General features: G+C 50.3%; 2 protein-coding genes across 10 annotated transcripts; one reads left to right on the top strand and one right to left on the bottom strand.

Annotated features, from left to right (window-relative positions):
- The first annotated feature begins 92 nt into the window (after positions 1-92).
- Positions 93-7,450, top strand: trpc6a (transient receptor potential cation channel, subfamily C, member 6a). 9 transcript variants are annotated; one of them, XR_014755131.1, is made up of 14 exons: positions 93-709; positions 1,234-1,562; positions 1,735-1,867; positions 2,019-2,319; positions 2,581-2,766; positions 3,169-3,333; positions 3,674-3,920; positions 4,099-4,326; positions 4,748-5,012; positions 5,352-5,547; positions 5,682-5,906; positions 6,666-6,755; positions 6,870-6,942; positions 7,027-7,040. XR_014755131.1 is itself a non-coding variant. In XM_084697874.1 (14 exons), the coding sequence occupies exons 1-14, from the start codon at positions 573-575 to the stop codon at positions 7,161-7,163; spliced, it is 2,673 nt and encodes an 890-aa protein (XP_084554000.1). In that variant the 5' UTR covers positions 111-572; the 3' UTR covers positions 7,164-7,450. The 9 variants fall into 9 exon arrangements, 7 of the variants coding, with proteins under 7 accessions (XP_084554000.1, XP_084553997.1, XP_084553996.1 ...); XR_014755130.1 differs by having other exon boundaries at positions 94-709; positions 6,867-6,942; positions 7,027-7,087; XM_084697874.1 differs by having other exon boundaries at positions 111-709; positions 6,666-6,716; positions 7,027-7,450.
- Positions 7,451-7,453: 3 nt separating this feature from the next.
- Positions 7,454-19,985, bottom strand: arhgap42a (Rho GTPase activating protein 42a). The gene is given in 25 exon segments (XM_084697869.1): positions 7,454-8,229; positions 8,584-8,663; positions 9,048-9,104; positions 9,221-9,380; positions 9,630-10,251; positions 10,254-10,387; positions 10,709-10,856; positions 10,989-11,148; positions 11,274-11,379; positions 11,466-11,524; positions 11,645-11,729; positions 12,065-12,139; positions 12,232-12,294; positions 12,594-12,633; positions 13,338-13,416; positions 13,674-13,783; positions 13,930-14,030; positions 14,247-14,376; positions 14,492-14,596; positions 14,950-15,060; positions 15,154-15,255; positions 16,660-16,731; positions 18,776-18,837; positions 19,030-19,125; positions 19,643-19,985. Coding segments are annotated over 25 exon segments (3,000 nt in total). The 5' UTR covers positions 19,797-19,985; the 3' UTR covers positions 7,454-8,140.
- Between the last annotated feature and the right edge of the window lie 1,211 nt (positions 19,986-21,196).

Here is a 21,196-nt window from a genome sequence, read left to right as displayed (position 1 = left end):
CCTGTTACTTCTGGGCATTTAAAAACTGATCCTCTTGTTCCGTATTTCACCAGTGGATTACCCGGTCAAATGTTTGAATCAACAAAACATGTTCTATTCTGTTTCTCCTCAAACTTACAGACAAGCAAGCCTTTACGTAATGGAGTACTCCACCTCTGATGGTGCTGGCGACAATGAGAGTAAGCAGATAAAGGGAGATCGAGAGGAGAGAGACAAAGAGAGGGAGACCGAGAGAACACGGGAGTGAGGAGAGAAGGAGAGAGGGAGAGACACTGACTGACAGAGAGCCAGACAAACAGTTACAGCAAAACAGAAAGAGAGAGAGAGCGAGGGAGATGGAGAGAAAGAGAGAGAGAACTCAGAAACATACATAGACAGAGCGAGAGAGAAAGAGAGAAGAGAGAGAGAGAGGGACAGAGTGAGAGAGAGAGAGAGAGAGAGAGAGAGAGAGAGAGAGAGAGAGAGAGAGAGAGAGAGAGAGAGGGAGGGAGAATTAGAGCCATGTCAGGGACCCAAGGCACGAGAGACTGAGTGTGTGGACCCCGGGAGCGGAGCGGTCGGTCGACGGGAGGATGAATCACAGACGGTCCACCACGGATCACCACCGCCGTCCGGCGGGCCACAGCGCTGAGAGCAGGGTCAGGAGCCACGACAACCTGCTGGTGAACGAGGACTTGGGAGAAAACCACCTCTATGGATTCCATCCTGGGTAAGTGGGACGGTCTCGTCGCCCTCAGAGAACAGAGCTGATTTCGAGTCCATATCCAGGACTGGTGACTCGGTGGGACAGGTGGACCAAGCCTTATGAAATCACCTTTTCTGTTTGTTCCTCATAGAAAATTGAATTGTTTACGAAACTAAAGACAGGCAGAAAAAAAGCATACTGCTTCCCTTTTTAGTTGGCCTTGAAAAAGAGAATTGCATCGATTACCTGCTTGAACCCAAACCAGCAGAAATGTTCTCAATATTATCCTGAGTTTTCTATACAGTTTGAACTCTATGTCTCTCTCTCTCTCTCTCTCTCTCTCTCTCTCTCTCTCTCTCTCTCTCTCTCTCTCTCTCTCTCTCTCTCTCTCTCTCTCTCTCTCTCTCTCTCTCTTTCATAGTTCCCGATTAAAAAATTCCCTTGCTTCAATGCCATGAATGACTCCAGCTCACAAGTTTCTTGTGCATGTCAACATTGTGCCTTGACATGTTTCCGTGTCTTTTCTGCCGCCTTTGCCCCTGTCACAGCCGCGGCAGCACAGAACGACAGCTCTTGGCGCGTCAGATCATCGCTAAGCGCCAACGGGGTCTGCGTGGCCCCGCTTACATGTTCTCGGCTCCTTCCGTCAGCCTATCGGAGGCTGAGCAGCGCTTCCTGGATGCGGCCGAGTACGGGAACGTTCCCGAGGTCCGGCGCATGCTCTCGCACATGCCCAATCTCAACGTCAACGCGGTGGACTACATGGGCCAGAATGCTTTGCAGCTGGCTGTGGCGAATGAGCACCTGGAGGTGACAGAGCTGCTCCTGGGGAGGGAGGAGTTAGCGAGAATAGGCGACGCCCTCCTTCTAGCCATCAGTAAGGGCTCCGTGTGTGCTTGCCGATGTGGGGGTGTGTGTGTACTTGGGTGTGTGTGTGTGTGTGTGTTAGTGTAAAACAGCCTCCTGCATGCCTTCAGTTGGGAGCCACATAGAGTACAATGATTTGGACAATGATCCTAAACTCAAGTGTGTGTGTGTGTGCTTCTTAGGTAAGGGGTATATTCGCATCACTGAAGCGCTCCTTGGCCATCCCTCGTTCAGCGACAGACGTCGTCTGGTCGCCAGCCCCTCGCAGGCCGACATGCTGGATGACTTTTACGCGTACGACGAGGACGGGACGCGGTGAGAATGCGCGTGTGTGACCGCGAGTTCGAATGGGTTAGGGTTAGGGGAGAATGGTTAGTGACACAAGTTTGAATGGAAGTGAATGGTCGGGCCCCATTAGGACATGGCGAAAGAAACTTGGCGAGTGTATGCGTGTGTGTGTCCACAGCTTTTCCCATGACGTGACCCCGGTGATCCTGGCAGCCCATTGTCAGGAGTATGAGATCGTCCACACCCTGCTGGGCAAAGGGGCTCGCATCGACCCCCCCCACGACTACTTCTGCTGCTGCGATTCCTGCAACTACCAACAGCAGTACGACTCCTTCAGCCACTCGCGATCGCGGATCAACGCCTACAAAGGCCTCGCCAGTCCCGCCTACCTGTGCCTGTCCAATGAGGACCCAGTGTTGGCTGCCCTGGAGCTGAGCAACGAACTGGCTGTGCTGGCCAACATCGAAAAGGAATTCAAGGTGGATAAACAGTGGGATGTTAGAAAACGTTGTTGAGTCTCTCCGCGTCTCTGTCTCGCGCACACAATTGAATACACAAGTGTGTTCGATCAATCACTCTCTCTCTCTCTTCCTTTGTTTCTCTTGCTCTCTCTCACACAAATGGACACACGCACACACTCAATCGCTCACTATCTCTCAGTTTCTCCTTATCTTCCTTGCTCTCCATTCTCCATATAATCCCACCCTCTCCCCCCGCCCTCTTTCCGTGTGCCTGTGTAGAATGACTACTGTTGCCTGTCGGGCCAGTGTAAAGACTATTTGGTGGGTCTGCTGGATTTGTGTCGGAGCACGGAGGAGGTGGAGGCCATCCTGAGTGGAGACACCGACAGCGACGAAGCCTACGACCTGCCGGGCCGACCCTCGCTCACGCGCCTCAAATTGGCCATCAAGTACGAGGTCAAGAAGGTCAGTGGGCGCGCGCAAAACACAGATTTGGTTTGCGCAGAAAGGCAGCCAAGCAGATGGGCAGGTAGACTGACACACACACACTCACACAGACTGACAAGCAAACACACACCAACCCGCTGTCCAGTAATGTCCTCTCAGGATCAGAGAAGAATTTCGACTGAAACGACTGTTTATGTTCGCAGCTCAAATTAAATAAACACTGTGGCTTGCCTAAAAAACCCTCACTCCCTTTCCCCCCTTCGACGCCTCCTCTCTCTTTACCCATCTCTCTCTCCACCCTTTCAACAACGCTCAGCCTCTTCCGCCTCCCTTTCGACGTCCCTCCCACTTCCCTCCATGCCTCGACCCCATGTTTCTCCCCTCACCCCCTCTCACCTCTCCCTTGTCTCTTTCCCTCAGTTTGTGGCCCACCCGAACTGTCAGCAGCAATTGCTGAGTATCTGGTACGAGAGTCTTCCTGGTCTGAGACAGCAGACCACAGCGGTCAAGCTGCTGGTGGTGCTGGGCGTGGCCGTGGGCCTGCCAGGCCTGGCCCTGGCCTACTGGGTGGCCCCCTGCAGCAGGGTACGGAGCGTACGGACTACACACTAAACACTAGGGCTATTATAGGTTATCTTCTGAATGTTCTGGAACATAACTATAAACTGTACCCACTGTGCCCATTTATTGTGGCTCATTGACTGTGCTGCTTGAAAATATGTATGCTTGTGTTTATGCACATCGGCATAGGGGTTCTTTGTTTGCCATTGTAAACGTTTTTGTGGTATTCTTTTTGCATGTTTTTAATCGTTTCATTGAGCAAATAGGGGAACAATTACAAGTAAGAGGTATGAATAAAGGATGAATACCATTCAGTTACAGTTTTGGCAACTTCATCTCGTTCCTGTCTCTCTCTCCCCCTCAGGTAGGGAGAATAATGAGGAGCCCCTTCATGAAGTTCGTGGCCCACGCCTCCTCCTTCACCATCTTCCTGTGTCTGCTGGTGCTCAACGCTGCCGACCGCTTCGCAGGAACCACGCTCCTGCCCAACATGACCACTCACCTGCGGCCGGCGCTGCACCCTGAGCCCGAGACCGACCCCCTGCTGCTCTACCGCATGACCACCACGCCCTTCACCTGGATGGAGATCCTCATCATCTCCTGGGTCATGGGTCAGTGGGCGGCTGCAGTGGTTTTTCTAAAAGAGAATTGAAAGAGATAAAGGGGGGGGGAGGGATGTTTTGCTTGCAATTTACTACTTCCTTCTCTACCAACTTCTCCTCTCTTCTTCTCTCCCCTCCTTTCCTCAACTCACCACTCCACTACTTCCCCTCTCCACCCCTCCTGCAGGTATGATCTGGGCGGAGGTGAAGGAGATCTGGAGCCAGGGACCAGGGGAGTATCTGTTGGAGCCGTGGAACTTTCTGGACTTTGGCATGCTGGCCATCTTCCTGGCCTCCTTCAGTTCCCGCTTCTCGGCCTTCCGGCTGGCCCGCTCCGCTCAGACTTACGTCCAGCAGCACTACACCACACTCTCCAACGTCACGCTGCCCCCAGAGATCCACTACTACACTCTAGGTAAGTCTCTCTCTCCTTTTCCCTCCCTCCCTCCCTCCCTCCCTCCCTCCCTCCCTCCCTCCCTCCCTCCCTCCCTCCCTCCCTCCCTCCCTCCCTCCCTCCCTCCCTCCCTCCCTCCCTCCCTCCCTCCCTCCCTCCCTCCCTCCCTCCCTCCCTCCCTCTCTCTCTCTCTCTCTCTCTCTGTCTCTCTCTCTCTCTCTCTCTCTCTCTCTCTCTCTCCCCCCCACTTGCTGCTCCTCTCTCTATTTCTCACTGTCTCACACACACAGAAAAGAAACACTATTTGCACTCTTTCCCTCAAATTCTCTCTTCTTTTCCCTCCCTCCCCCCCCCCCTCTCTCTCTCTCTCTCTCTCTCTCTCACAGACACAAAAAACGCAGCACTGTAAACAACAAATCCATCTCCTTCTTGTCCCCTCCAGCCCGTAACTATTGGTTGCCGTCGGATCCCCAGCTGGTATCCGAAGGCCTGTATGCCATCGCCGTGGTGCTGAGTTTCTCCCGCATCGCCTACATCCTCCCAGCCAATGAGAGCTTCGGCCCGCTGCAGATCTCGCTGGGCCGGACGGTCAAGGACATCTTCAAGTTCATGGTCATCTTCATCCTCGTCTTCCTCGCGTTCATGATCGGCATGTTCAACTTGTACTCCTACTATCTGGGAGCCAAACAGAACGATGCTTTTACCACGTAAGGCCCGCAGACACACTCGCGCGAGCGCACGCACACACAGGGAAAAGGCTACCCAAAGAATTTCATTTCGCCGGCGTGACCCCTGCACACAGCGCTCGTTTCAGATTGATAGTCTCGGTTGCTATGGTGTTTACGTTCTCATGAGGAGGATCTGCGCTTCCTTCCTCGAATATGAATTATTGTTTCCGTTTGAGCTTGAAAAAATAACCTCCCCCCCCCCATTTGTCTTCCCCTCCATCCCACCTTCTCCCTCCTTCTCTCCCTCCTTCTCTCCCTCCTTCTCTCCGTCCCTGCCTCCCTTCTCTCCGTCCCTGCCTCCCTTCCCTCCGTCGCCAGCCTGGAGGAGAGTTTCAAGACGTTGTTCTGGGCTATATTCGGCCTGTCTGAGGTGAAGTCGGTCGTCATTAACAACGGGCACAAGTTCATTGAGAACATCGGGTACGTGCTGTATGGGGTTTACAACGTCACCATGGTGATCGTGCTGCTCAACATGCTCATCGCCATGATCAACAGCTCCTTTCAGGAGATCGAGGTACTGTATAACACACACACTGGCTTTCACCACGGGGCTTGGACGTGACAGCAAACTATTCACCTCTGTTTATAAGGAAGCTATCTCTTGTATCTCTCCTTCTTTCTCTTTCTTCTCTCTCTCTCTCTCTGTAGGATGATGCCGACGTTGAATGGAAGTTTGCGCGCGCCAAACTGTGGTTCATTTACTTTGAGGAGGGCAGGACTCTTCCTGTGCCCTTCAACCTGGTGCCCAGCCCCAAGGCTGCCCTGGGCCTGGTCACATGCATCAGAACTCTGCTGCTACACTACCTGGTGGAGCAGGACCCGGTCATCGAGGGGGCACAGCTCAACCAGGTAGTCAAAACACAGCTCAACCAGGTACTCAAAACACAGCTCAACCAGGTACTCAAAACACAGCTCAACCAGGTAGTCAAAACACAGCTTAACCAGCTACACAAACACAGCAGACCCAGGTACACAAACATAGCTCACCCAGGTACTCAAACACACCTTAGCACTTGTGCTGCCTTCGGGTCACAATGACCCAAAGGTTCACAATGACCCATCGTTGTGCTGCGACAACTTTACCCGATACAAAAATAAATAAAACGCTTTTAAAAAAAATTTTTTTTACTTTGCGCTGTGGGGGTAGTGAGACAGCCCGACAGTTAAAAGAAAATGCTTCACTTTATTTTTGTATGAGGTAAGGTTGTCGCAACACGTGGGGGTGGGGGGGGCTCACAATGACTGAAGGGTCACAATGACCCGAAGATAACACAAGGGTCAAATCAAAAGTCAGGGAGATTTTGGTTGCGTGCACAGAACAACACAGGGACATTTTAGACAATGAAAATTCCCCTCACACGGCTGTTTGACTCTGGAGGACACCCAGCCAACACATACGTGAACGCACACAAGCCATTTTCACTCTCCTGGGCCAAGGATTGCCAACTCCCTTCTTACTTTGAACCGTCGACACCAAGGCCTTGGGGCCCACGGAACGTTCAGTGCCACCCAGTGGCCACAACCACAAGGCTCCAGCAGCGCCGGTAGATCAAGAACAGACTGTGAATCCGCTGTGCGTCAGTATGCTGGTCCGTGTGGTTAACCACAGTATTACTGTCTTGTGTGTTCCAGCTGGGGGAAAGCAAGGTCTACAGTGGTTCAGCTGGTCCTACACGATACCAGGTGGGCCACCCAGCCGACAGATTACATCAGACGGTATAGGTCGGATTTCCCAGATGAATAAATCCCACACTAAAAGAAACATGACGTGAAGGTTTTAAGATCAGGCTTAATCTAGGGCGCGTGGAGTCATTTGATTTGTTTTTCTTGTAGAAGGTCATGAAAAGACTGATCAAGCGCTACATCATCAAAGCCCAGACGGACAAAGAAAACGACGAGATCAACGAAGGTACGAGAACGATGCCTTTTTAGAGGCTCTCCATAGTGGTGTGAGTGGGGAACATAATGTGTGTGTGTGTGTGTGTGTGTGTAGGTGAGCTGAAGGAGATCAAGCAGGATATATCCAGTCTGCGTTATGAGCTTCTGGAGGAGAAGTCTCAGAACATGGAGGAGCTGGAGGGGCTACTGAGGAGGCTGGGCGAGAAAGTGCCAAACTTTAACACAAAGTGACACACACACACACACACACTCTCACTTCTGATACTGGTCCAGTAGAAGGAGTAACATTCAGGACTTTGACAAGTTTACTTGTACTGCTGGCTGGTCCATCAACAGGCTTCAGTCTTCCAAGTTCACCTATCATCTGACAGATGTATTGCCTGGTTTAAAACAAATGCCCATTCATATTCTACACAGACTACTATAATGTTCTCAAACTTTTTTTTGAAAGATTTTTGCTGTCTTCATTCATGTGGAATTAAGTTTCTATTTGTATTTATTAAAATCACAACGTTCAAGAGCAGTGTCAATATACTTTATTAGTGAGCACTTTGTGTATAAAAACATCCTTTAAATAATTCCTCATAAAACTTCATATAGACATCTACAGTGATTAAATACAGATAATTTTTACAACCAGCTGAAAAGTCAGTGTTATTGTTTGAAACATTAATACATTAGTGTCTTTGTACGCGTTTGTGTGAAATGTAGTACCAAATAATAATAGCCAAGGGCAGAATAATTACCCTATAACAACAGCCTAATACAGTGTTATATAATAAAACAATAATATGAATACTATCTAGAAGTGCAATACAGACGCATAGACACGAGCTCCCCACACAATCACAAATGTCAGCACTATTAATCAACAATTAACAAGACAATTAATTTATTAATAATAAATTCAGGGTAAAAATCTCTCTGTACCGTTCAAATACAGATTGTTATCGATAGAAAAAAACTACTTGAAATGCTTGGATCCTCGACGGGCAACATGCTTACAGTCGTACTGTATCGGCCTTTCATGTCATAGAAGACCCAGACCACAATCCTGGCCAGGTAATAATACCTAAGTACTACATTATTATCATAATACACTCACATCACCTATAGGTGATTTACCACAGGCTTCTAGTTAGGTAGATATACTGTGCTGAAAGTTTTGTTTGCTACGCTCGGGAACACAAAACGGAGCGTTTGGTGGGTTACATGTAGATCACGTAGTTTTCCGGTATGAGGCCGGTTTTACCGTTGTGTGTCGCCTGAAGCCAACCGGGTTCCACAGACGGGTACACTGGGGAACAGAATAGAGAACTGGACGTTATCTTCATCCCCCCCCACAACAGGGTTAGGTGATGGCTAGTATAGGAGACACCTGCCGTCCTAGTGCAGTGGTTCTCAACCCTGGTCGTCAGGGACCTCCATGCCCTGCATGGTTTCGACGTTTCCCTGCTCCAACACACCCGATTCAAATGAACGGGGATGTTATGACGCTCGACGGAAGCCTGATAATGAATGACCCCATTCATTTGAATCAGGTGTGTTGGAGCAGGGAGACATCGAAAGCATGCAGGGCAGGGGTGGTCTTGCGGACCAGGGTTGAGAAACACTGGCCTATAGTGAGAAGGATCCGTCCAGTGTTACTCACCATTAGAGAAGAGCGCCCCCTGGGGGAAGCTGAGTTCGTGACTGTGCTCGGCCTCACAGGAGTACAGGGCCCTGGCTTCCCTGAGGGGGGAGGGGAGACAGACATGGAGGTGAGGTGGGTAAATGTAAGAGTTGGCCAGAGTTCTGATGGGGTCTCAGGTTACAGGCACCAAGCTGGGACCGGGGCGGGGGGGAGCCAAAAGGCTGTAGCAACTGCCCTGCGCTTTGGCTCGACAGCGTATGAGCAAACTCCAAAATGTCAAAGCAGACTTTGTCCCAAAACACTGTTGATGGTGAAAGTACTGCAGCCATGAGGCCAGCAGGACTACAGAAAAGAGTTAAGCTGCTAAAAACGTTGTCAAGAAGAGTGAATTTGACGGAATTCCAAAAACTTTACGCCGCATGTTGGCTGCAAAAACAAAAAAAACCTGTCTCGGGTAAACTGTGGTTTGGACAGTAACCTACCTTCCTTTGGTCTGGGGTCCTCCTAGGCTCTCACACGGCACCGCCCTGGAGGACACACTGGAACACACACACACACACACACACAAACATAGACAGACACAGAGTAGGAGTCAATACCTTTAGACATACTTCAAGTGTGCGGGGACACACACACACACACACACCAGACTTACACTGATCCAGGTCTCTGGTAGCCATTGGAGGCTGGTGGGCCAGAGCGTGTGAGGGTCAGGTCTGGGGTGTGGGAGCCGTTGTGTGTGCTGCGCGTCAGGGTGGCGTCTCTCTGGTCCAGTGACATGAGACTCTGCACGGAGCCATGGCAGCTCTGGTAGTCTGGGGGAGAACAGGGGGGGAACACGATGGAACAGAGCAGAACAAGATAGAACCCAGAAGATCGAGCCCAAACAGGACAGAGCAGACTCAGAGCAGAACCACATCGAACGGGGCAGAGGAAGACAAGAAGAGACCAAGCGAAACAAGGCCGTCAAACTCGACTCAAGCCGCTCACAAGCCACGTCCCGTCACATTTCGACGCTATTCACTGTATTTGATGGTTCTAGAAGACACGGTTGTGTGTCTTACCCTCTGAGATATGGAGGGAGGTGAGGGAGGAGGAGGTGGAGAGCCGGTTGGGAGCCAGGGAGGAGGAGGTGGAGAGCCGGTTGGGGGCCAGGGAGGAGGAGGAGGGAGTCCGGTAGGCCGCTCGCTGCTTCTGGGGGGGGGAGGTGCCCCCTGCTCCTCCCGTGTCCTTCACCGGCGAGGAGCTGCACGAGGAAGTCCGGTGGACGAGGGCGTGCGTGTTCTCCCTCAGGGAGGACGCGTCGGAGGAGTTCCTCTGGAGAGGCCGGCTCTCTCTGAAGGAGGAGGCGCGCTCCACAGGGGGGGGCCGGAGGGAGGGCGGGGCGCAGGAGGCGGTCTTGAAAGCCGCCCTGGGCTCTTTCACGGGGGAGGCGGTGCAGGAGGGGGTCCTGTGGACTCCCGAGGAGGAAGAGGAGGCGCCCTGACCGCCGCTCCCCGCCGCCGGCCGCAGGGAGGAGGTGGAGGAGCAGGAGGAGGTGCGAGGGGTCGGCCGGGAGGAGGCGGCGCTGGGGGCGGGGGACGGGGAGGAGGGGACGTCCGTCGGGGCCCTGGCCTCCCGCCCGTTGGGGGAGGGGCGGGAGGGGGAGCGGGAGGGGGGCGCGGGGGGAGGGAGCGGGGCCGACGGGGGGAGGCGGCGGGGAGCGCCGGGGGGGAGGAGGGGGGCGAGGTCTTGGAGAAGCCGTTCTGCTCCGAGGAGTGGGAGGAGAGGGACTCCTGGCTGCCCAAGGGGGTGCTGCTGGGGCTGCTGCTGAACGTGTCACCTGGGGAAAGAGGGAGGGAGGGAAAGTGAGGGAAAGTGAGGGAAAGTGAGGGAAAAGAGGGAGAAAGATAGACAAAGAGATGGTGGGTTTGATCAAAGTTGGCGTCACGCTTTCCCTATTTCTACTGTATTGGTTAAGCAGACACTGCACATAGACGGTACACCCGAACATCAAGGATTCAAAAGTCCATCAAACTGTATTTCAGGGGGCAGAACTCAGCCGAGTCAGCGCAGGTGAAGCTACGGAGATGAGGAGGCGTCGAGGCTGTAGAGGTCGGCTCGATAGGCGGATGCAGAAAGCTAGAAGACGTGCACGACTCACTGTCGTTGTCTGCCAGGCAGAGAGTTGGCGGATAGAGGCGGGACTTCCTGTTTCCCGATGACAGACAGAAAGCCTTGTTCCTGCGGGGGGCGGAGCGAGGGGGGGCCTGGGGGAGGGGCACCGAGGGGTCCGGGGCCTCACCGAAGATCTGGGAGACACACGACAAACGGAGTGTCCGTGAGTGTGTGAAACAGCTTTGTGAGTGTCTTCTTAGTGTGTGTGTGTGTGCGTGTCTATTTGAGTACAGGAGGGTGGGTTTGTGTGTGTGAGGTGAGCTTACCTTGTGGTGGTTCTCGATGATGATCTCCACCACAATGTTCTGGAACTTGATGTTCATCATGGCTGCCACCGTCTCTTCTTGTGACCTCATCAACGTGGGACCGAAGATCACGCCCAGGTTAGACACCGTCATCAGGTTGCGCTCACTGTGAGTGGACACACTGCATGCACGCACGCACACACACAACCCTGTTATCGGCAGGCCTGTCCAGAGAGCAGGTGTTCTTGGATGATAGGCAAGAGCATGTGAGAAAGTGAACCAAGTGATTGGTTCAGAGGTTCTTACGTGAGCAGGTGATTGGTCAGGAGGTCAAGCATTTCCTTGTTTCTGTCCGGGAGTTTGTGCACAAGAGCATGAATGGCCATAACACGATACTTCTGGTCGTCAGACTCTGAGACAAGAAGGGGAGGGGGCATAGTAGTGGTTAGTTGTGTGTGTGGGTGTGTGTGTGCACCAGAGGAATTGTTGAGATCTTACTGGCAGCCATGATGAAATCTTTATGGAGCCTGTAGGTCATCAGAGGTTCAGCCAAACACCTGGAGACAACCCCACACACACACAGAGCAGAAAAGACCAATTTAATTCCAAGCTTATATTTACACAGTTTTTCCACACACTGTTATTCACAACAGACAAACGTGTCTGTGTGTGTGTACCTGAGGTAGTTCTTCAGACCGCTGGTGATGGTCTTGTTGTCCCAGACATCGGGGTCCAGGTGCAGGTCATGAGGAGCTTTGCTGGCTGGGGAGCACATCACATTACCCAGAATGCAACCTGTCCTTCTAAACAACCGTGCTATGGAGATAGCCAATCAACATGCTCATCTAGCTACACGATGAGGAGATTGTGGCTGAACCCGAGAACAGAGTTTAAAGGTCTTTTCGGTTCAGACTATAAGACCTGGTTGAAGGGATGCCAAGCTCATAAAAGCTGCTGGTTGACTAGGTAACTAATGGGGCTGCTGGGCAACTGATTGTGTGTTTTGTTTGTCTGAGTCAGACTGATATCCAATTTTGTGACCCCTAACCTCATACAGTCAGATTTCACAAGCGTGACTCGTTCCAGCTGATTCTCACCAAACACTGTGGTCATCAGTCGTTGGACTTTAGAGTTGACTCCTCCTATTCGGTATAGCCCCAGGGTGTTGATGCCTGACACACACACACACACACACAGAGGTTTTTGTAGAACGTGAACGTACTAGGACCTCAAGGCAGTGTGTGAAAAGGAATGTCTGATTCACCTCTCATCTCGACCAGTTCAATACATCTCCTCACAAAGTTAAAACCAGCCTCGTTCAGAAATGCTGAAACACACACACACACACCTTTTAGACCTTTTGTATGCAGGAAGAAAAGCTGAGATATACAGTGTTTGAGAGAGGGTGGAAGAGAAAGTGTTTGAGAGCGGGTGAGTGAGAGAGTTTGAGAGAGGGTGAGATATAGAGCGTTTGAGAGAGGGTGAAAGAGAGATTGTTTGAGAGAGGGTGAGAAAGAGAGTTTGAGAGAGGGTGAGATAGAGTGTTTGAGAGAGAATGTTCGAGAGAGGGTGAGAGAAAGTGTTTAAGAGAGGGTGAGAGAGAGAGAAATAGAGTAGGATACTCACTCTCCTCCTTCTTGCTCAGCAGAGCTGGTAGAGTATAGATCTGTGGCAGACAGCACACACACAACAGTCAGACGCTGGATCTGTTTGACTGTCAAACTGCCGGCTGGCAGACTGGCTGTCTACCTGACAGGTTATCAGACTGGCTGTCTACCTGACAGGTTATCAGACTGGCTGTCTACCTGACAGGTTATCAGACTGGCTGTCTAACTGACAGGTTATCAGACTGGCTGTCTAACTGACAGGTTATCAGACTGGCTGTCTAACTGACAGGTTATCGGACTGGCTGTCTGACTGACAGGTTATCAGACTGGCTGTCTAACTGACAGGTTATCAGACTGGCTGTCTAACTGACAGGTTATCAGACTGGCTGTCTAACTGACAGGTTATCAGACTGGCTGTATGCCTGGCTGTATATCAGACTGGCTGTCTAACTGACAGGTTATCAGACTGGCTGTCTAACTGACAGGTTATCAGACTGGCTGTATGCCTGGCTGTATATCAGACTGGCTGTCTAACTGACAGGTTATCAGACTGGCTGTCTACCTGACAGGTTATCAGACTGGCTGTCTAACTGACAGGTTATCAGACTGGCTGTATGCCTGGCTGTATATCAGACTGGCTGTCTAACTGACAGGTTATCAGACTGGCTGTCTAACTGACAGGTTATCAGACTGGCTGTCTAACTGACAGGTTATCAGACTGGCTGTATGCCTGGCTGTATATCAGACTGGCCGGCTGACTTACAGGTTCTTTGCCGTCCATGGCCTCCATCCACAACCGCCTGTTGGACTCAGACAGAGCCTGCAGAGTGATGATGCCATGTCTGCGGGCAGAGAGCACAGCTTCCTTTAACCTTCTGTCTATCCATCTATACATTGACCCCTGAGCTCTCCCTCCCTCCCTCCCTCCCTCCCTCCCTCCCTCCCTCCCTCCCTCCCTCCCTCCCTCCCTCCCTCCCTCCCTCCCTCCCTCCCTCCCTCCCTCCCTCCCTCCCTCCCTCCCTCCCTCCCTCCCTCCCTCCCTCCCTCCCTCCCTCCCTCCCTCCCTCCCTCCCTCCCTCCCTCCGCCCTCAGCCCTCACCTCTCCACCACCTCAATGTCGAAGCAAAAGCGCTTGTCGATGGAGTCCGTCTTTCTCCGGACACACGACCGCAGACGAAACATCTCGGCTCCGCCGCTAACCGCGCCGTTCTGTACCGCCCCGCACACACACGCGCGCGCACGCACACACGCACACGACTAAAAACATGAGTGAACGCCCACAAAATCTGCCACGTCGAATCCATTTCGTCTCGCTGTTAACCGAGCCATCTGCAGTGTTGGCGGTGAGCGCTCACCTGTCGGCTGACTGTCCTGTTGTCTAGGTTGCTCATGGTGAACATCTTGGAGCCCTTCTCATAGGTGCAGTAGTGTCTGGTCCAGGCGCTCCCTAGTGGACCTACACAAACAGGACAGGACAGTGCGTGTGTGTTTGTGTGTGTTTGTGCGCGTGTGTTTGTGTGTGTGTGTGTGTTTGTGCGCGTGTGTTTGTGTGTGTGTGTTTGCATCAAAAAGCAGACTGTGTGTGACAGTGACGGAATGCCAATGGCTCTGGCCGGTATCGCTCCACGCGCGTGATTATGAGTGTGTGTCAGCGTGCGTGTGTGAATCTTACGTTTCTCCTGTATGTACAGGTATCCCTCCATGGTCCAGCGCCCCGGAGCTTTGATGTCGGTCTCCGCTGAGCGTATCCTCTTCATCAGCCTCTCCACCTCCACACGTGTGCTCTCAAAGTTGTTACGGGTCTGTACATGCCGGCACACACACACACACACGTCAAAGGATGGACAGGAATAGGCTGGTCAACAGGATGGGAGGATGAGAGACAAAACGTACACACACACACACTCGCATACTTACGTTTTGTAAGTTAAACTGTAGCTGCTGCTTGTAGGGCTCAAACTCACTGGCCAACTCATAACCTTCATGGTAGAATGTAAACAATCCCTGAAGAAAAGCCAGCAGCTGAAAGGGAGAGAGACATTGAGAACGAGAGTGTGAGAGAGACAGTGTGTGTGTGTGTGTGAGAGAGAGAGAGAGAGAGAATAACTGTTATTCGACGAAAAAATGCAGTGAAATTCAAACAAGTGAACTCTGTTGTCTGTTCCTGGTCCACTAGCAGCTTCGCTTACTCTACTGCTGCTGTTATTCTCAAAGTAGCAAGTCCGACAGAAAACTCTGGAAACAGGAAGTGCCTTCAAAGCAACAGGAGGTGGACCTGATGTATATCTTTCCCTTTACCAATCCGTCTGTTGGGGTTCCAAAAGATAGCTCTGTGCACTGGCGTGTGTGTGCGCACGCGTGTGTTTGTGTCTCACCGGCTCCACAAACTCAAACTTCTTGCGTTCTTGAACCTCCTGGATTTTAAAGACGTACTGGAGCGACGCGTCGTAGAAAACCTGGCGCTCCTTGCTGATCTGGGAGTCTGCCTGCGCATACAGGACCACAGAGACATTACACACACACGCACACACACACACACACAAGCACAAACACACAAGCACAAACACACAAAGCCTCACCTCCTGTAGCTGTGCATCCTTCTTTTTGGAGGACAGGTTGAGATGTTTTTCCAGGACAGAGTAGTATTTCTCTGTCTCTTTGTCAAACTGCTTCTTTCCCTCCTGGGGATGGACAGATGAAGAAGAGGAGAAGGAGATTAAAGAGAGGAGAGGAAATGCCAGAGCTGGCTATCTCCAGCGCAGGCAGCTGATTACAGTGGGTTACGCAAGCTCTCGTGATGGACGGTGTGTCCAAAGTTCTGATGACAACAAACACAGTTGGGAGAGGGAGAAAGGCTCAATAACATTGTCGGGTTGTGGGTTCGAATCCCGACCGTGTGCATATTCTGCTATCGCGTCCTGCAATTTATGTTTACATCTTTGTGCTCATGTTATGTTCTCAACCTCAATGCGTAAAAGGAGTGAATGTTGAATGATTTGGAGAAGTGTAATGCTTTTTCCGGAGGCTGGTTTACTAACTCGGAAGCCGAGCTCCGTCTTGTTACTTAGCAATCCAAGAGGGCATCTTGACAGTCTGTGTGTCTTTGTCGTTCTTACACACCCCTGCCAAATTCTCCAGGCTGAGGAGTCATTCCCTTGACAGCAGAAGGGCGAGAGGGGGCTACGTTCAAGATCGAACACAGCCATTCCTGTCCACTCGAACGTCCGTGCGCCCCGCCAACAGCACCACGAAACACTCTCCCTGGCTTTCTCTTTCCTCTCTCGCCCACTTTTTTTGTTTTTTTCTACCCTGCCATCTCTCCTTGTCTCTCCGCTGCTTAAACCAGAACACCCACATCGAACGGCGCTCTCATTCCTACCTCTCTCCATCGCTACATACTCGGCCTCATTCCCCTTCTCACTTCCTCTCTCCCTATCCTTCCGGGCTTATCTCCCCTCCTTGTTGTCTCCCCCCTTCCATCTCTGTCTTGTCATCTATCCCCCCCCCCTCCATCCATCTCTCTCCCCTTTCCCATGACCCCCAGTCCGACACTGGGATGTGACCTGGCGGTGTCTGACCGACAGACTGGACGCGCTGACCGCGGGGTGAGAGGGGGGGGCCGGCGGGGACTGATCCTCAGTGGAGTAGGACTCCCCCCCTGCACACACACACACACACACACACAGACCATCACTGTGTAGGAAGGGCAGGCAAGAGAGCTGGCTTTAGGCTCCGGTCTGGTCTGGTCTGAGCCCAGTACTGCTAACGTTGATCAACAATACGTTTGAATTTCATGACCGTTATCTGATCTCCCATTAATCACACTCACAGCAGTATCTCCAAGAAAGGCATGTCTGTAGAACACAGGACATGTGTGCTGCATGACTGTTAACCATGCACGTGGAAATGCTTGAAGGTGCACCTCTGTGGTGCACCGGGTAGAGCGAGTACCACTACGACTTCGATTTCGGGGGCCATTTTCTGCATGTTCTCTCTCTCTCTCCTCCCCTCCCCTCTCTCTAAAAAGAAAAAAAAAGAAAAGAAAACTCGAGGGCCAGAGAGTCTCCGTGGCCAGGTAGACTTACCTTTACAGCCCCGATCTGCTCCTTCCGGAACTTTTCCAAGGGGGATATGAGCACGTCGTCAGCATTCTGGATCTGAGGGTGGGGAAGACAAGAGTCTTTTGAGCAACCTGATGAAAAGAGGATGGCTGGAAGCCAACTCGAAAGGTAAGCGAGACGAAAAACACACACACACACACACACACACCTCGGTCCTCTGTGCACAGTATGAGAGGGGGGGCTAGCAGTTGAGTTTGTCTGATAACCACAATGGCAAAGGATGAACTACAGCCTGAATACAGTAGCTGGACCAGTAGAAAGCTAGTACCGCTGTCTCGCCATGATGCAGCTATCCACCGGAATCAGCCTCTGTTTACAGTTTGATAATGACGTTATTATTAGCGCTACTATTAGCTGTGGTTAAGTGGTGCCACTCCAAGAGGAAAAACATACAATTACTTCACTAACTACACACGCGTAGGTTCGACCGGAGCCACACACACACGCAGAGAAGCGACACATGCATAGAACAGACACAAAAAGCACACAGGCTCCTTTTATAGACTTTCCCAGGCAGTCAAGGCTTGGCTGGGAGTCTCACGGGGGAATTGGCAGAAATAAGTTCCACATGCTTTCTCTGAGCAACCGACGCAGACAGAGCAGGCCTATGCACACAGCAGACTGGGCCAGACTCCAGTCCCTCCCACTCACAGGCCTCTGGTTAAATGAGGGTCTCGAACTCATTGCTTTCAGCTGATCCACTGCAGATTAAAGGCTGGTTGCAGCTTCCTATAGGGTAGGAGCACTTATCCCATCCGTTCATAATGACTGAGCCCATTACTGTTTATTTGACTTCTATCGAATCTTTAGACACAGTTTGCACTTTCGACTCCTGTCAAAAAAAGTCTCTCGTAGGGGCAAAAGAAATATTCGGAAAATTGTAAACGGTTGACTTCAGACTGAAGTGCCACTTTTAACATTTCATCATTATCATATCATCATCATATCTGTTTATGAGGGGAACAAGACCCCCTTCACACACACACACACAGAGTAACTGGGAAAGCTTTCTGACCTCACTGATGACATCAGCAGGGGGAGGGATCTCTGGGAAGAGGTGAACTGTTGAACGATGTCAAACGAGGAAGATACGGGAATGGCCATTATATCATAAGAACCTCTAAACCAGACCAGACTATAAGCCTTCCTTTGTGTTAAAAGCTCAGTATGACTCAGTCTCTGGGGGGTTCTGTCTGGGTGTGTGTGCGTGTGTGTGCGTGTGCGTGTGTGTTTCAATGGCCAGCTCTCTACAGGATGTTTCACTTTCAGTCTTTTCACGTCTTTATCTTGGAGTCTGTCCACCTCTTCAGGGGTCTCTCTGAGAGACAGGAGGGTAACCTTTACAGTGGGCCTACTGGAAAACAAGCCATTCCTGTTAGTGTGTGTATTTGGGAGCAATTCATTGTGAGTGTGTGTATATGTGTGTGTGTGTGTGTGTGTGAGAGAGAAAGAGAGTGAGAGTAGTTTGTGGGTGTGAGTGTGTGTATGGGGGGGGGGGGGGGCTAGTATGTGTCAGTGTGAAGTAATCGCAGTGTGTGTCACACTGATTCCTCCCACAGAACGTTTTCCCCAGCCTCTGGGAACCAAAACGTCTCCTACCTCGTCCTCCCGGCACTGGGGATGAATTCAACATTCGCACACTCCCACACACAGCGGAGCCCACTGAAGCTTGACTAATGTCCAATTCGACGGAAGCGACTTAACACAGCGGGAACATTTCCAGGCCTTCTCTTCCACAACAGTGTCAACAAGACATTGACGTTAAAGCTAAATAGCCCCACACAAACAGCCCATAACCCGATGCCCCTCCATGCCAGGCTAAGATTAAAACCCACACCCACACTCACTCGACATGGCCTCATCTAAAAGGCACTTGGCTTATCACTGAGATCATCCACAGCCACAAACAAGGTGGTATGTTTGGTTTGGAGCCTGAGTAAGCACCGCGGTGAGATAAGCAAGGCCAGAGACAGATAACAGTCCAAACAAACACACGCGTACACTTCCATTCTCCCTTTCTCAAAATCCGCACAGAGATGCGCCCGCATGCGCCCTCACTCACTCCGTCTGCTATCCTTACCAGCCGTCTCCTCTCCTCCTCCATGGTGCTCAGGAGCTGGGAGAACTCCTTCAAGGACTGTGCTGCAGGGACGAGAGGACGTTAATCCAGACTACTGACCGGTAGAGATGAACACAGATGAATAGTCCGGAAGAGTCCGGACCAAAACCTCGGTTCTGGCCAGGACATCCCAGACTGGGTGTGTCTGATGACATTGGGCAGAGCACTGACACACACTCACTGTCAGATTTGTTTGTAAGGATACGGCATCTCACCTATGTTGATCTCATCGTCAGTCTCTGCGTCTCCAATGCACTCAAACTGGAACTCCTGCAGAGACTGTGAAAACCTCTGAACAGCCAGAGATAAACCTGAGAGAGGGAGAGAGATGTGCTTTTTACTTTCTGTGAAAATTGTTGTGGTGTGCCATCCTCTACTGCTGCTGTAAACTATGACATAGATGAAACACAACACCCCCTTCACATAGCCTAGTACACACACACGCAAGTTGGGGTGAGTTAACAAGTGTGTGCATGATGTAGATCTCTTGCTTACAGGTTGATATAGGCCAACACTGTGTAGACACTACACAGATAGGTAATTATAGCTCACTTTAGGCGATCTGTTAACTTAAACGATCTGTTTCTCAGTGCCAACACATAATACAACTAAATGGCGTCCACGAACTGTACTAAACATCAACTTGATAGGCTAGAAAAGTGCAGGTGACTGACCACAACATAGGCCAACTGGATAACACACAGGTGTCCATGACCTTTTGTGTAGCCTACTAAACATCGCGTTTCACTGCACAAAGTGTAGTGTAGCGTATACTTTATGTCCATACTAGTCTCAATTCCACAGCATGACAGCTAAAATCCGACTTACTTCTCAGTGCAGATATAAGCATATTTCCGTCTTTGATAAGGTCCTTGATGAATCTATTAGTCCGCTCCAGCTCTATCTCATGGCACTGCAGTCGCTCTCTAAACTCCGGACTGTCGAGAAAAGAATCACTGAACTCCAGCGTCGGTAGACCCATTGCTATGGACGACCACAACTTATTTCTTTGGAAATATTATAGTTATTGAATTTCTCGCGATCATGAACTTATTTTCTTGAGAAAGCTTATGATTTCGATTGAAGTATTCCGCGAAGTGTGAACAGTCCTAAAAAAAATCTTCAAGCCCCTTTCTTTCCCTTCCTCCTATTTTTCCAAGACTTCCGGGCACGGAATTCCTCTCTGCTTGAGAAGTGGAGCTCGCTGCCAGTTACTATGGGGATGGATAGGGGCGAGAGACTCCTGCTGGTGCAAGAGGAAAACACCTGGACCTTGTTAGTACAATTTGCTCTCTTTGTTGATCTGAACTGACAGGTCATAGTTAGTTTAGCCATTATAGCCCGTGCATGTCCTCACAGCATCATTGGGACAATACAGTGCTGCCTGAATGTCTCATTATGATATTATTTCTCGTGTAGCCAGGGGCGCCCCCAAGGGGTGGCCACACCTAACATGACCATGCCACTGGCCATGCCAACTGAAAAACTCATTTAAAATTATAATGTGCATAAAGCTAACGTTAGTAATGTTTAGCTTGTCAAATTACAGTAGATTGTTGATTAATTAGCTAACTAGAGATAATGTAACGTTAGCTTGATTTAGGAGAAAATGTTGCCACTTGCCAGCTAATTTTATGGAAGCTAACATTTTCTGTCTGATCACAGTCAGGACAATCAATTTTTGCATCACTAAATTAATTATTTTATTCAATATATTTATTCTACACATCGAATTAAAGCTACTTGAAGGATCTTTGGCCACCTAGAATTTTGCCATTTGAAAAACAATTCCTGTTTGAGGCTATGATTTAAAGAATGGAAGATAAATATTATAAAACTATGTGCTGGACAAAATGAAATCTTTGTTATCATCGAAAACGAATATATCCTTGATATATTAGGGATGATGCATTCAAATAGGTTACATTATTACAATTGTGGTTTTGTATTTCTCTAACAATTTGAAGCATTTATTGGTAACATTTTAAAATAAATTCAAATATGAGAAACAACACCCCTTTTCATGTCTGAACATCCACACTTTCCTCCAGCTGAAGTTTGATTGACAGTGGTTTCACAATATAAGGCAAGGAAGATGGCACGCCTCATCTTCTTTTTTTTGGGGGGGGGGGGGTTACTGAAATAATAATAAAAAAAATAAGAATAAAAAAAATAAAAATAACAGAAGATTGCCAAATGAGATTTCACACACAGGTGTGCTTTTGTAAGCATCACATGACATGTCCACGATCCATTATTGGTTGATAAGTGGATACTGTGAAGTATTTGGCATCTGTGTGGATGGCTATGGGCTTTTACTTGTTTTTCATTTTCAAAATATTTGTAAGCAGCCATAGCACCAGGGGCGCCACTAAGAATTTC

The sequence above is a fragment of the Hypomesus nipponensis genome, chromosome 5, assembly GCF_054491055.1.
Source record: "Hypomesus nipponensis isolate SF chromosome 5, ASM5449105v1, whole genome shotgun sequence".
Classification (NCBI taxonomy): domain Eukaryota; kingdom Metazoa; phylum Chordata; class Actinopteri; order Osmeriformes; family Osmeridae; genus Hypomesus; species Hypomesus nipponensis.
Note: the sequence above shows the minus strand (reverse complement) of the source record. Positions and strands in the feature narration are given on the sequence as shown.

Bases quoted from the DNA above. Each gene is read 5' to 3' on its own strand.
- trpc6a (XM_084697870.1), top strand. From the start codon at position 573: ATGAATCACAGACGGTCCACCACGGATCACCACCGCCGTCCGGCGGGC. The intron at 1,563-1,734 runs GTAAGGGCTCCG...TGTGCTTCTTAG, and splicing joins CGCCCTCCTTCTAGCCATCA to GTAAGGGGTATATTCGCATC. The intron at 5,013-5,351 runs GTAAGGCCCGCA...CTCCGTCGCCAG, and splicing joins CAGAACGATGCTTTTACCAC to CCTGGAGGAGAGTTTCAAGA.